This window comes from Dasypus novemcinctus, chromosome 3 (genome assembly GCF_030445035.2).
Source record: "Dasypus novemcinctus isolate mDasNov1 chromosome 3, mDasNov1.1.hap2, whole genome shotgun sequence".
In the NCBI taxonomy this organism is placed as follows: Eukaryota; Metazoa; Chordata; class Mammalia; order Cingulata; family Dasypodidae; genus Dasypus; species Dasypus novemcinctus.
The window spans coordinates 13,640,728-13,656,704 of NC_080675.1; the positions used below are offsets into that span (position 1 = coordinate 13,640,728).

Below are 15,977 nucleotides of genomic sequence, written 5' to 3' on the forward strand. Positions count from 1 at the left end.
ATTGTGCCCAGTTGTTTGGTCAGGCAAGCCCTGGGCTAACTGTAATACAAGAGCATTTATGGACTTTAGTCACCATTGACTTTACTGCAGTGGTAAGTCATAGATAGCTGATTATAATTACATCAGTCAGGGAGACTGCCATCAGCAATGAGTGATGCTTTATCCAATCAGTTGAATGCCTTAAAAGGGGAAGTGATTCCAGCATTGAGTGAGAATTTCCCAGCTCATCTTTGGACAGTCAATGTCTCCCAGAACTCATCCAGAACCTTCACTGGACTTTCATTGCAGCCCCTGGTTGCAGCCTGCCTGTGGAACCTGGACTCGTGCATCCCCACGGTCATGTGAGACTCATATAAAATCACATACTATTGACAGATATCTCTGGTTGATTGTGTTTCCCTAGAGAACCATGACTAAAACAAACCCCTTAAAGGGAAAATTTCATATGAATTTTATTTGGCATTAGGTAGAGAAAACAAAAATTGCTGGGTTTTTTTTTTTGTTTTTTTTTTGTTTCAAAAATGGTTTTTAATGAATTTGCTTGTTTGGTTTGTCTTTAATTGAAATTCTTATGCAAGCAGAACATGTAATTTATAACAAATCATTCATCCACAAGAAATTTAAATACATATATAAATAACATGAGGACTGGAAGTGGAAGTTAGACATTTTGAGATTCCATCTAAGAGGAGAAATGTATTGGTGAACTCACCACTTTGTTATGGGCCATTAGCTGAAGGATGCTGGGTGTCACCCTACTCCAAAACTCTAGTGCTGTCAGGATCGCTGTGAAGCTGAATTCATTCTGATTCTGGACATTTGTAGCTACCGCACTTTGTTCACAATATACCGTCCAGAGCTGAGCAAAGATAAATGCATGGAAGAGGGAACACATGTGCAGCACGGAGGTCTGAAAAGGAAGACAGGCAGCCGTCACCTTCCTGTGGGGTGTGGCACTGCACGGAACCTTCCAAGGGTAGCTCAGCCTTGCCAAGGAGCACAGCCAAAGCATATCTAACTCAAGAGGTCTGAGGTTGAAAGCCTTCCTTCAGGATTACAACCTCGTGATTCATCACCTTAAAACAATCTGCTCTCACCTCAGGCTGTGGGAGAGTGCTCAGAAAACAAAGCATGGACTTGAAGGAAAGACATTTGAATTTGCAGAATTAATCTACCCATAGCCCCTGCCCTTTGATGAAACTGACATTCCCATTCCTAAATTGGATTAAGAAGAATAATCATTCCACCATTTTAGGGTGTTTCCTCATCTGTAAAATGGATATAGTAGCACCCCGTGGAAGGAGTTCTAGTGAGTTACTGAGGTGCTATACATGAAAGCACTGCCCAGCACTTCACAGTCGTAGTTGTTGTAGCAGCAGCAGCAGCAGCGGTCGTACTCATACTAGGAGGAAGCCTTTATGGAGTGGGCCAGACCTGGGCGAAGGGCTTTCTATATATCACCTTCCACAATTCTCAAACCATCCCCTCACCTACTTTATACAGAGAGGTTACATAACTTCTCCAAGGTCACAAAATTAGAAAGCACCTAATTAGGAGTCAGACACAGATCTTGGTTGAAATGGTAGGAATTTACTGCCTAATTCCTTTCTGCAAACATCATTCAGGTCATTTGGATGGGTGATCTCTTTTATCTCTTAGCCAGATTGCTCTGACCTAAAGCCCAGCTGTCCCCAAACCCACCTGGACCTCCCAGAACTTGCCTAAGCTTCTGTGAAGGGCCCCTGGCTCCTCTCGGCTGATGAGTAGGACTGTGTCTGGTCTGCTCGTGGGGCTCATGACTGGAGCCTGCCTTGGGTTTACTTTAGTCTCTCAAGCATATCATCTGTCTCTACAGTTTACAAAATTCCTCTGGGAAGGTGATTCCAATCTGTGCTTTAGTACGTTCCCAAACGGCCTTCTTATTTTTCATTTTGTATCTTCCTGTATCTCTACAGATTTGAGTTGAGAAAAATAGTGTATGAAGAATTAAAGCACTGCTTTCCCTCTGCTTCGTATTTGGTTCTAAAAACTGATCACGGAATTTTTATTGTATTTCTGGCTTTTTGCTTCTCTTCTTTGTTTTGATACAGATATGCCTCAAAGAAATGCTTGCCTCCATAATTTATCCTCATAAAAGTAAGTGGAAAAACAATTTAGGAGGAAAAAAAGGTAATCTGGGATTTAAACAACTTTAAATAAGACATTAGCACAAAGTTGCTTTTCTTACAGCCACAGGAGGGCAAGTGATAAGATGCATTTGCTTCTCAGAAGGAACATAATTGGCTGATAAGGGGCTCCATTAGCAATTTCGATGCATATGGTCCTAATCTTGCAGAAATCACTTACCTTTGATTGCTCTGGAAATCCAATCAGGATAACAATAAGATGGTCTGCAATGTGGGAACCTGCGTCCAGAGGAATGGGCAGGCAGGGAGAGGAGGCGTTTGGACAGACCGCATTATGAGTGAGCGAACCCAGAAGCAGCCAAGACAACAGGCGGATGTGGGAGACACACTCGATGAATTCTTTAGGTCTATTAGAGAAGAAGGAATTTTAAAGATGATTTTATGTTTTCTGTTTCGGTGGGTGCTCAATAAATGCTTGTTGAAGGAAGGAATTAAATGAGTGGTCTCTTGGGCAATGACGTAAGACAAAACACCAAGGCAACAGAGCGCCAACAAAATGATGTATATGTTTTTCTCATTTCTCGCTCTAATCCTGGATCTTAGCTTCTGGAACAAGGAGCAGCCTGTGGTGACACAGGATTAAACATTCCACCTCATTCTTCCACAAACCTGCCTGCCTCTCTGACCGCTTCTCTGTCTAAACTTTTCTCACTTTCCTCTCATTGGAAAGTTCTTCTCTGACATCCTGACCAGGGCAGGGGTATGGGGGTGGAAATTTAACACATGAACACTCATTTTCCTGCTTATCAATAATTTTCACCTCCTGCCCTTCTCACCCCCCACTCCAAACCATGCCTCTAGCCGAGAAGGCATGGCTCTATCCTGCTTGAAGTTCCCAGCTAAATTAGCCCATGGGCCCCCTCTCTTGCTTAGCCTCACTTACAGGCAAGATCAGGGGGTTGCAGCTCCTTGCTCTCTATTCCATCTCTGCTATTGATTTGGGTCCAGCTAAACTCTAAGGTTGAAGATAGAGACCATGTTAAGTGCCCAACAAAAATTTACTGATTTATTTAGGAAGTTGAAATTAGGAGTTAGCCTCTTAGTTCTAAACTCCGAGTTCTCCTCATCCATGAGAATGACTGTGATTTTTGTACTCGGGCAAGTTTCTTTTAATGGCAACATGACACAAGCGCTTGTGTTTAATATGCTGCTGGGTCAGCCAGCAAGGATGGAGGTGGGCCTCAATTGCCATCTTCCCAGTATTCTACTTCCACATACCTTCAATGCATTCATTTGCCCTACCTGAGCCCCAGGAAACTCAGCGGCGTTTCCTGCCTTATTTACCTTCATCCCTGAAACAATAAGGGTCTTACCCTTGTTGCATGGCAGAAGGAGGATGATAGAGCCAAGGCAGATAGCGAATCACAGCTTTATTATCCCTGTGGTTGCCCCGTGAAATTTCCATGGCTGCAATCTGAGCCAGCCCAACTTTGAGATGTCCACCAAATGTATCTTCATGTAGCGGCTGGGAACACGTCTTCATGTGGCTCTACAAAACCAAATGGTATATTGTAATTTTGTGCAGTACCTGGAGGCATCCCAGGTCAGTCTTTTAAAAGACCGGGTAGTCATTCCCACCCCATCATCGCTCCTATGTACACACCACATAAACGTCTTCCATGGCTTCTCCTTGTTCTCAGGACAAAAAAAAAAGACAAAACAAAACAAAAACAAAACCTTTTTTAGCACGGCTCAAAAAGCCTGCAAAGTTCTAGCTACTGCAGACCTCTACACATCATTTCTTCATCCTTGTGGCTCCAGCCACACTGGCTTGCCAAGGCTCCTTCCCACTGCTGGGTCTTTGCTCACAGTTTGATCTGACTGAAACACTTTTCCTGCCTAGAAAATTAATTCACCTAATTAACAGGTCAAGTGTCACTTCTGCCAGGAAGTCTTCCCTGATCTCCCTGGCTAGGTCAAATGTTCCTATTAGAAGATTTTTGTTCCAAGTCACAATTTGACTTTTGTCTGTGTCCAACTTTCATTAAATTTAGCCTCACCTACTAGACTGTATGTTAAATGAGGGCAAATGCTGGACTAACTTCTGTAGCTAAAGCCTAAATAGAGCCAAGCACACTGTAGGTGCTCAGTACATATTTCTTGAATTAATAGGAAGGATTCCTTTGTTCAATGTGGCAGGGTGGGAAGAACACTGAACTGAAAGTTGACAGACCTTGCTTGGTTCTAGATCCAATTCTGCCCTAATTAGTTGCATGGCCTTGGACAAGCCACATACCCCTTTACATTTTTTATTTGTCTCCCAATAAGTAAAGCCAGAGGGTTGGATTATGTCTATAATTTTCAACAGTTTGATCATCACAGATCCCTTTTATTGTTTTCCCCTATACTTTTTTCGTAATAATTGTTTCCTCTTCTGTTTATGTCCAAGTCATTCTACTGTGGGCAACCTGAGTCAGTAGTCAATAACCAAAGAACAGTCAAAAGCTAGGGGAGTATACTTGGAAATTACTGGATTTAGATAGCATGAGAAATTATCAGTTTAAATTTTGGTTCTACTTCTCACTTAGCATTCTCAAACTTATCACTATACCAAGAAACACTTGGACCATCTGAGAAGAATCTGGAAACTGAATCCAGTGATTAAAGGAACATATTTTTAGCTGATGAATTTCTTGGGTCACTGGTTCCTGTTTATCAAAAAGGAACCATTTAGTGCCAAATTGTAATTTGGCTATTCCTTGGACCATATTTGGATTTGCTTCTGCCCTCTCTCCAGGGCCTTCCTCAAATCTCTCAGACCATCAATCTTTTAGCTCCCTAGCCAGATCACGACAGGGAAGCAGATTTGCATCAGCAACTCGTTTCATCCTGCAAAACAATCAATAAGCTCAATGATTTCACTTGGATTTTGTCCATATGCAAATTAAATTCTGTTCTATCCCTTTTCTTTCATTATTATCTTGAAGAAGATAGCTTCCACGGGGGAAAAAAAATGTGACTCGTGCTTGCATGTGTTAAATTTGTGAGAGTCTCTTCACATATTTTTACATTAAACCTTATAACAGTCAGGTAAGGTAGGTGTTATTAGACTTATTTTGCAAATGAAGAAATTGAGACTCAAGGGAGTTAAGTGAGGAAGGAAGCTAAAGTTGTACAGTGTGGTACAGTGAAAAGAGAACGGGCTTGGGGTCAGCCTTACATTCAATTCCTAACTCCAACCCTTATTAGTTGTGTGACCTTGAGCTAATTATTTCACCACCCCAAGCCTCAGTTTCTTCATTTGTAAAAGGGGGAATTGAATAAATGGCAACAGTAAAGTTAGGCACATTACTGCTGCCAAATGAATATCCCTTCCTTTCTCCTTTCCCTCTTTGCAGAGCAGAAACCCACTTCTTCAGACTTCCAAGAAATGGGCTCATTCGACGATGCCACAGCTGCCTCCCCGGGTGACAACGAATTCCCACGCCACCTGCGTATTATGAATCTGCGTTTTGTCGACCGAAGAGGGTGAACAAATCCTCAAGACACCCGAGGTCAGCAGCAGGGACAGCTTACCTTGAGCTTGGTGAGCGTGTGCATGTCGGCCATGAAGTCCAGCACTTCGCTGACGTACTGCCGCGCGCACTCCATCGCGGCCGTCCCACACTGAAACACAAGGACACCGCTGGGCGCGCCGGCCACGGGCCTCTCCCTTTTGCGCTGAGGGCAAAGACTGTCTGGCTCTGATTTCACCCGTTTAGCCATGAGTTGTTTCATTTTCTGGATTTCTGATTCACTCCATTACTCTCCGCATAGTCTGTGACTATGTCTGCCCACATAAGCCAGTTGGGACAAAATTTTTAAAAAGGTTTGTGGTGGCGAGCAAGGAAACAGGGAAGGCCAGAGGGAGACAGGGTTCATGCTTTTTTCCAGCAAAGTCATTTAACTGAAAATGTTTCATGTGCTTGTTTGTAAACTGGTTTTTATACAAATATTTAGCCTGTGTAAATCCATTAATATCAGAGTCTTTGCAACATGAATCCCTTCCACTCTACAGTAACATTTTTCCACTGTAGAAATGCTTAGACATTCATATGCGCCACCAAATTCTACTACCAGAACCTTAAATATTTTTCTATCAAAGGAAAGTGTATAAACAAATATCAGGCTTACTGAAAGAGTAAACATTTCTCATATTTGAGTCAAGTCACTTACAACTTAGCTTTTTACACATCATAGGAACACTATTAAATAGATAACGAATTATTGTCTAGTTCTTGTTAAAGGATTGAAAAAAAAAAAGAAAGAAAGAAACAAAAGTGGTCATCTCTTCCCCACACACCTAACAGTATGCTTGGGAAGTTTTAAAGGAAAAGAAGCAATTCTACAAAAAAGAAGCATTCTTGTGTTTTAGGTTATTGCTCTCTCAGCACAATACAGCGAATTTAGGATTATGAGTAAAGAAAAGGAAAATGAACAGACAGGCTGCTACATCAAAGCCGTATTGCGAGAACCCACGTATTGGGCTGTGTATAATGTGGATCAAAAGTAGGCAGGCTTTGAAGCCACGTGAACACGGTGCTAAAGGCCTTTCTTGGCTTTGTTTAGGAAAATCTGGAACATTACATACTTAACCAGCTCACCCTGAGGCTCTCATTTCCCCGTATTCATGTAAATGTGCACAGCACTGAACTATATCACCTTCTATCTCTTCTAGAATGTTACGCCTGTCAGTTCCTCTGACAGGGTAACAAACAGTAAAATAAGGTCATTGGCAGTTCTGTCAGAGTGTTTTCCAAGCATTTCATATGTTCTAAGGTTTTCTTCTTTTACTTTAAATCAAGTGAAGGTATTATAAAAGGTTATTGTGTTTCTGCTTTTGGAATATCAATCCTCTCGTGCAAGAAAGGATTTTCCCCACGATTTATTCCATTTTCTCTGACCTTTCACATGTCATGCAAATAGGAACATTTTCTCCGTTCTTGAATTTCTTGAAAGGGATTTGTTTCTTTCATAGGCAATATTTTATACCATTTCAACTAGGCAAATGTCACAGAAAATGATTACTAGGAGTATTGTTCAATATTTGTTTTTTAAGTTTGAATTTTAAAATTATAAGAGCAAAGAATTTACCAGTGGTAGTTACTTTTGGTTTAGAGACACAGCAATTACACCTCATAAGAGCCTTAAAATGCACTCTGTAGTCAGGATATTAATGAGCCATCTACACTCATAAAGCAAAGCACATCATTTCTAATCCCTCCCTCCCCTTTTGCACTTTGCAAAACCTAAGTGTAACTTTAGATGTTTGTTTAAAAACAACAGCATAAAGAGTCATGTTCCATTTGTTTCAGAAGTCCTATATGGATTTCAGTAGGAAAGCTGATGATAAAAGCTGAAAACAGGTACTGTAATATTAAATATATGATTTGAAGCAAGTCAAACGCAATTCTTCCTCAAAATTTTTATCTGATTTTAAAGTTGCATTTCTTAGATTATAAAAGTACCACATATTTCATGTAGAAAATTTGTATAAAATACAAATTAAGAAAAAAGACAATTAAAATTACCATAATCCCAACTACCACTCCCACCTCTGAGAAAAATCACTGTTAACCTTTCCTCAGTTTTTTGAATGTATATAACACACACACACGATTTTTTAGAAGACTGAGATCATGTTTTTTCTAACCTGTTTTTTTAAAAATTAAAACCATAAGCATTTTCCAATTAATTAAATATTCTTTGAAAACGTGATTTGGTAGCCACATAAACGTGATTTGGTACCACATCCATAGTATCTATGGATGTATCTTATTTTATTTAAATAATATCCTAATATTGGACATTTATCATGTTTCTGTATTCTTGCCATTTTCAATGATGCATTAATAAATCTCTCTATAGATAGAGCTATCTAGCTCTCTTACATATAATGTCTTTATATGCATATTTAATTATTTTCTCAAACATACTCCTAGAAGTAGATTATCAAACTATCCTCCAGTAAGGTTGGACCATTTTTCACTACAACCAGGAGTTTATAAGAATTCTTATTTCACTTCACCATCAAGTTGTTTTTTTTATCTGCAAATTTGTTAGCTGATTTTAATTTTTATATTTTTAGTTTAATAATATTTTCATATATTTTCGTTTTTACTTTTTAATTTGTAGTTCAATGATTGCTAGTGAGGGTAAATGGTTTATTTTGAATCCTTTATTGGTCATTGGAAGAGGTCCTATGAGGGGAATCCTAACTGTTGCTTATGTTTTGGTGTTTATTTTTTACTTGCTGATTTATATAAATCCTTTGTATATTAGGGATACTATTTTTGGTCTATCACATATGTAGCAAAATTGAGTATTGTATTAGTCAGACAAAGGGGTGCTGATACAAAATACCAGAAATCCATTGGCTTTTTAAATAAAGGGTATTTATTTGAGGTAGACGCTTACAGTTACCAGGTCATGAAGCCTAAGTTACCTCCCTCATCGGTCTCCTGCCACGTGTTGGAGCAAGATGGCTGCTGACATTTGCGAGGGTTCAGGCTTCCTGGGTTCAAGGCCTCTTCCCGGGGCCTTCTCTCTTTCCTCATGACCAAGCTCCCCTGTATGCTTACTCCCTGGGGCTCCAGCTCGAAACTCCAATCTCCCTTCACTGCGGTGCGGTTTCTCTATGAGTCCCCCACCCACCAAGGGGGTGGGGATGCAATATCCTTCTGAAGTGGCCCAGTCAAAACCTTAATCACTATTTAATCAAGTAAAAGTAAAACCCATATATCCAATACACTCTAAGATGCCCAGAGGAAAAGACCATTTTACTAACATAATCCAATATTTCTTTTTGGAATTCATCAATAATGTCAAACTGCTACAAGTGCCAACAAATTAAACAATAAGGAAACCAGAGTGCATGCAGCAGAGACTGGCTCCCGAGCTCCTCCCTTCTTTTCCCGAGCACACGAGTTGACCTCAATTCCTGGGGTCCTTTGCTGCTAGGTATGGTCATATAGAGCAAGTGGAAGAAATATGCACCACTGAGATCTGGCCTGTGCAAACCCTCCATCTACCATAGTCTCTCCCCATTCTTCAGCCACCAGCTGACTGCAGAGGACTCCATGGCCCCGAGAAGTCCAAGTGCTTGAAAGAAGGAACCGACCCCTGACTGTCCCTGTGAAAGCCCTGCTCCCTACACTAATTAAGACTTCAGCTTAAACTTCATATAAGCAAACAATAAACTTTGGCATTAAGTCACAGAGAACTGGGATTTTATCTCACAGCACCCTGAATTAGCCTAAAATATCCACAGCCTACAATCCCATTCCATTTCCAGAAATGTATTATAAAGAAACAATCTGAAATACAAAGACTGAAGCACAAAAATGTTTACTGCATATTAATTATAATGGAACACTGAAAATGATGTGAATATCCAACAACAGATAATTTTGTTAACATTATTTTTAATAGCTAATTTTTATTCAGCACTTACTATGGGTCAGGCATTATGCAAACATGCTTTATATGCATTATCTCATTTAATCCTCAGCCTGTATACTAGGACCTATTATATCGAATTCTACAGAAAATACCAACCAAGGAATCACAGGTCGAACAACCTTCCTGAAATCATACCGCTAGTAAACATCAGGCACCAAACCTGGTATAAGTCTAAACCCCACAGTCTTAACCACTTTTCTATGGTACATTTACATGAGGCAATACTCTGCAGCTACTACAATTTGGCGAAAAGACTTATGACATATGAAGCTAAAGCTATATCTAATTTTATGATTTCAACTATGTTTAAACAAACAAATATATATATATGTGTATATAAACAAGAAAGAAAATACATTAATATGTTAGCAGTAAAATTATCTCTGGGTAGAAGGATTGGTTGTTGTTGTCTTTTCCTTTCTTATATGTTCCCAAATAAAAATTTTAAAAACATATTGTTTAAAATGATGTTTCATGTTATGGGTAAAATTGGTATACTTATAAATGTAAATTAATAAAACCCTTTTGGAAAAACAATATGGGAATACTTACCAAGGAACATAAAGATATCTCTACTCTTTGACTAAGGAATTTATCCCACGGATATAATTCAATAGAAGTATTAAGGTTAGGTGTGTGTATCTCAAAGAAATGGGAAAGTAGATGATTGTCCAACAATGTGAGACTAAGCAAATTAGGGTACTTAATAGATCAAAACATGGAAAAAATTTCCAAGGCAATATCATTCTTATATTAGGGCAGTGAGATTATGATCCTTTTTCTTTATTAAAATTTTTCTCTATTTAACATTTAAAAAAGTTTTCCAGTACAATTATTATCTCTACAGGTTCTGAGTTTATTGTAGCAAACTTGCTATCAATAAGTTATTGCAGTTTCTCAACCCTATCAATGAAAATCTCAACATATTTTACCAAATAGTTCACTGGTGGATGAAAATACAAATTTTACACATTTTAAGAGAAAATATTATAAAAGGACGCAATGTTAATCACAGTGCTTATTTTCTTCTGGTAATAGTTAAATCAAATTGGTTAACTGGAACCAGTATAAGAAAACTGATTCTGGAAAAATTGAGCTTTACTCAAATCTATTCTGTATTTCTGGTCATTTCTTTTCTCTCCTTAACTGCCTGATTCAATTTTATTCATACTCCCTGGAATGAAAAGTTTCCAGTAGCAGGAATTAATTTAATGTTACTAGTGTTCTTTCAAACATGATACTAATATTCAATTTTGCGATATTTGGTCTATCAAAAGTGAACCAGAGCATAGGCCAAAACTACCTCTTTGCTAAAAGAGGAAAGGAGAGGAACTATAAAGTATAGACAATTAACTTGGTCAAGACTTACCCCAGGTACAGAGGCGATCATCTGCTTGCTCAGGATTGTTGACTCAGCTAGTTTGGTTCCAGCATCTGCACAAATAAACTAATAAGAAATTGAGATAATAATTATTTTTAAGAGCTCTTGGACACAATGAGTAATTTATAATTTTATTAACTTGGCTCAAATTCATTAGTGTCTACTTTCATGGCAATCTGCCCTGGGCAGATCAAGCTTGCTCACCATTACAGTTCAATTCTCATAGAAATTCAGAATCAGAGTACTGTCAAATGAAAAGCAAATCCAGAGTTAGTAAAGAGAAGCCTTACTCGAAAGCATTACTGTAGTGGGTAAAGAGGCTCTTCCAACAGAGGAAGGCAACTATTGCAATAGGGAGAACCTCTGACCATAAGGTCCCCAAGAGCCTCAAGAGTTCGGCAAAAATGGATTTTCTTGTAGAGGGGGGAAATAACCGGTAGGAAAGAGGAATATAAGAATGGCATGGTCAGACAGGAGATCAGGGAATATTTCATGCTGAAACAACCTAAAAAGGAAGAGAAAAAAGACAGAGAAAACTCTTGGAAGTGCTCTTAAAGTTCAGGAGGCTGGAGGAAGGAAAGAAAACCTAATCAAAGTTTGGTTAACAAGCATTTTGTTCCCATTGTTCAGCAGGGCAAGCAGTTCAGCTAATAATTTATGAGGAGAAGAACGGGAATGTGGGAGTCTGTCTGGCCTTGTCATAGGTAAAAACGGGGGCATCTGTGATGCTCATGTAGTCACACGGGGAAAGGTAAGTCTTTGCAATAAGCCATTTTCTGGAACACAAAGTAGGTGGCGGTAGTGGATTTCTTAAATTTAGCTGTTTTACAGAAATACAGATCTTTGGTGAAGTTACACATTGTCAGTACTGAGGTTAACAAAAAAAAAATTCTTACTCTATCCAGACAGCTAAGCAGCATTGAAATGATACATTCAATCAAAGAAGTAAAAGACATCAGTATTGTCAGATTTATTCTGAAGTCATCCTCTTTATCCTTGAGCCCTTATTGACAGTAAGCACACGTTCACATATTTTCAGGACTTTCATCATTATATCATATGTTTATATTGAAAAAAAGAAAACATCAGCCTCAGAGTGAGTATTCAGTTTCATCCCCTCAGGACCCCCAAGTGGCTGCTCTCTACCTACCCTTTCAGTCTGCTCCCCCCACTTCACTCGCCTACATCCTGAAAATCCATTTGCCCTTCATCAACGAGACAGGTCTTTGGGGCTTTCCACCAGCTGCTGCCTTGCAAAGGCTGACTTTCTTTTAGATTAAGTTCAAAAGTCTCCTCCTCTGTGTTGATAACGAACTCCACTCCCGCTGAGTGCCCCCAGAGGACTTTTCACACACTCGCCTTCAGTCATCCCATCAGGTTGCAGTGACCTGGGAGTCTATTTTCCCAAGCTGCCACAAGCACACTTGATGCACCTCATCCCAGCACTGGCTTAGCTCCTGGCCTCTTAGGGGCGCTCAGCAAGTGTTTGTGAAATGGATCCATTAAGCCACTGTGACTTGAGATAACGATGAGGGTGAATTTGCCAGGGTACAATTTCACTTGCCTCATTACAGGTTTTTATAGGTGCTTCCCACTTAACGCATATCCAACTACTTAATGGTGTTAGAAAAAAAAAAAAGGAAACATAAAGCGGATAGAGTTTGTAAAGAGCAATTAACTCCTATTTAATTTCTCTCTCCTGGCCCCTGGCCACTGGCCTTAAGGACTTCGGGACCCGAAGCTGCTGCCAGGCAGAGCTGCGAGGCTCTGAAAGGAGCTTTGACAGTGATAGCTCTCCCTGCCAATTCATTTCGTTCTGGAAGAACACAGGGAAGCTACGGAGGCCGAGGCCGCCGGCTCAGCAAGGCAGGCCCGATCTCAGCCAAACTGGGGAGAAGCAGCCCGGGTTAGGGCAGTGGGGGAAATCCCAAGGAAGCCAGGTGAGAAGCTGCAGACCAAAGGAACAAAAGCAGCGTCACGCCCGGCTCACCAGGACTCAGTCTCCGCGCTACCCACGGGGAGCAGGCTCGGTTAACAAGGTGAAGCTCCGTGCCATCAGCCTGCAGAGGCCAGGCGCCCTGATGCGCCGCAGAGCGCAGCCAGCAGAGCTGCCCCGCAGAGACACACGACAGGATAGAGACGAGCTACAGCTTCACGTCTGCCATGGCCGTTTGCCTCCCACACAGCTGCAGAAAGCTGAAGAGTCTGCGTGGCCATTAACTCTGAATCTGGCAAAGAAAGTACCTGCTGGTAACATGCAGGGAAAACCTGCAAGTTTCTGTTATTTTATTCGGGTATGTCTACGTCTGCTCACCTCACTTGGAATTCTTTGTATTAAAAGGAAAAGTAAATAAATAAGTAAAAAAAGTGTAAAACCTGCAACGTCAGCCAAACCCCTAAGTAAAAAAGCAAAATCCCTAATATTGGATAGTAGTATGCAGTGAAAAGGAGAGACCAACCTCCTGGCAGATACTACATGTTTTCACATAAAATTTATTTCCAGAAGGGTCAGAGTCTACTCTCTTAAGATGAAAGCCTCTGTCAGGATGCCAACGTTTTAATTAATTGGCCACAGAAATCAGACTCCACAGCTACGCGAGGCCACATGGGAAGACAACGGCGTCAACCGAGTCAGGTACGGGGAGCACAGGGCGCCTGCGTGCGCCCCTTCAGACACACCGGTTATTTAAGGAGGATTTAAAGCCCTTGCCCCTCTAGAATGTTCTTGGATGGCCTGGCTGGGCCCTTCAGTGAAAGATAAGATCTGTGAAGGGGCGAAACCTCCAGCGTCAGCGGATGCCTCTCCACCACGTCCTCAGCAAAGCGTAACGCAAGCGTGAGGTCAGCACGGCTGGCGGCCGCCAGTGTCGAGAGAGGAGTCTCACCTGTGATAATGCTCACAGGGCAGGATTGATCCAACAATCGCCCTGAAGTTACTGGGCAGGCCTCAGAATGTCTGCCACATTAAAGGGCATCAAAGGGCATAACCCTCTAAACGCGTTCATTATTTACTTTTTATCAGTGCATTTAATCCAGTATATCTCTACATCATACGTACGACTAAAATCTTAATAAACTTTTCCATGTTCACTTCAGATAGCTGCCAATCGTGAACCGAAAAAATCCATTACCATTTTAAGGAACCTCTCAAAATATAAAGATGTGACTAAATTCGCAGGGGGAAATGATGCCTGCTGTAGAAGGGAGAATTCTTCTGTAACTTTCAAAGAGAAATAGTAATAATGCCACTGAAAGATGCACTCCCCCATGAATACAAAGGAGCACAAAAGAAACACGATATCCATTATGTGTCATTACTAACTTCATTATCCAGAAATACCCAAAATAGTGTCTCCACCTCTCACCCCACAGAGTGACGAGATTATTACTAACTCAACTAATATTAATAAACCCATGTCAATAGCAACTCTGTGAATTAAAAACGCCAGCCGCGCCTCTGCCATTTCTTTGTCCTCCAGCCTACAACTAACCTGTCTTTAAAAGAAAACCTTTCCCTGACTTGTTATCTCACAACTTAATTGTGCAGGTACGCCCCGGCACAGTGGGGGTGTTTATATGCAGATTAGCAGAATATCTACCCTTGACACATAATGGAAGCCTAGGAAATTCTTTTTGAGTTTAAATATTCTCTACCGTGGCTTTTTTTTTTAGATTTTTTAAAAAAATTATTTTCTCTTTCCTTCTCCCCCACCATTCTGTTGTCTACTCTCTGTGTCCATTCGCTGTGTGTTCCTCTGTGTCCACTTGTATTCTTGTCAGCCGCACTGGGAATCTGTGTCTCTTTGTTGATGCATCATCTTGCTGCGTCAGCTCTCCGTATGTGCGGCACCATTCCTGGGCAGGCTGTGCTTTCTTCACACGGGACAGCTCCCCTTGTGGGGCGCACTCCTTGCGTGTGGAACTCCCCTATGCAGGGGACACCCCTGCGTGGCACAGCACTCCTTGTGCGCATCAGCACTGTGTGTGGGCCAGCTCCACACGCGTCAGGAGGCCCTGGGTTTGAACCCTGGACCTCACATATGGTAGGCAGATCTCTATCAGTTGAGCCAAATCTGCTTCCCTACGGTGGCTTTTAATGAGTTATTACTCTATTGTGAAAATTTTTAAGGACAATAACCTCTTGTGCGCCAATAAAATAGCTACAGCAAACTAGCAGAAGAGAAAATGCTGGGCCAGAGCAAAGATTTCAATATGTCTGAATTAAAACTACATGACAGTGCGTCTGTGCAAAAACAGGAGGAGAACTGTGCTCTGGCAGTTGACAATTTAAACTCTGAAGAATTATTTTTCTAGTTGGCAAATTATTTTTCTCCGTGCCTCTTGTTCCTTAAAACAATCCATGTGACCATTAAAGCCACCTGACTTTATATGTAAGTAAAAACAAATAGTAAGAATCATGGCTGGTCAGCCACAGCATGGCAGGCTGGGAAATCCCCCGCGATGCCAGCTCCCCTGGAAAAAATTCTAGGAATTGACAGATTGGTATCTGTCTCTGCCTTGAAATGTTTAGAATCTGGGCAACCTGCATTTTGGGCAAATATTCCACTGTCCTCTAAAGGGTCCTCTCTTCCTGCCAGAGCATTTGCTCTGGTCTATCTATGAGAAGAATAGAAGCCGCTCCCTCTCTGGATGTCTGGGGAGTGTTTGCTTCCACTTGTTTCCTTGTCTGTTTCCGAGTTGCATTTTCAGTTGAACAAACCTACCCACCAGCCTTCGGATGAGGGTCACGGATATCCAGGGAGGAAGTCGCTGTCCGCCCTAGGCACACTGTCTGGACCTTGAACTTGGTCTTTTATTACCTCCCATCAGTGAAGGGCAAAGCGTCCCTGGGACTCCTGGCTAGACCTTCAGGCCTAAGTGAAGCCAGCAGAAGAGAACAGGCCAGCACCCCCTCTACCCTCCAGGGGACACCTGGAGGACCCAGGCAGTCCAGGCCAAGAGAAAAAGGA

At 41.2% G+C, this 15,977-nt stretch overlaps 1 protein-coding gene across 8 annotated transcripts in view; it reads right to left on the reverse strand.

The window, feature by feature from the left end:
* UNC79 (unc-79 homolog, NALCN channel complex subunit) overlaps positions 1-15,977 on the reverse strand; it is a 329,268-nt gene that overhangs the window by 15,442 nt on the left and 297,849 nt on the right. For all 8 annotated transcript variants that reach the window (XM_058292338.2, XM_058292349.2, XM_058292334.1 and 5 more), the window contains 5 exons: positions 10,996-11,073; positions 5,703-5,792; positions 3,500-3,675; positions 2,347-2,533; positions 713-910 (listed from right to left, as the gene is read on the reverse strand). In XM_058292338.2, the coding sequence (XP_058148321.1) occupies positions 713-910; positions 2,347-2,533; positions 3,500-3,675; positions 5,703-5,792; positions 10,996-11,073 (729 nt within the window). The remainder of the gene's footprint in view (positions 1-712; positions 911-2,346; positions 2,534-3,499; positions 3,676-5,702; positions 5,793-10,995; positions 11,074-15,977) is intronic.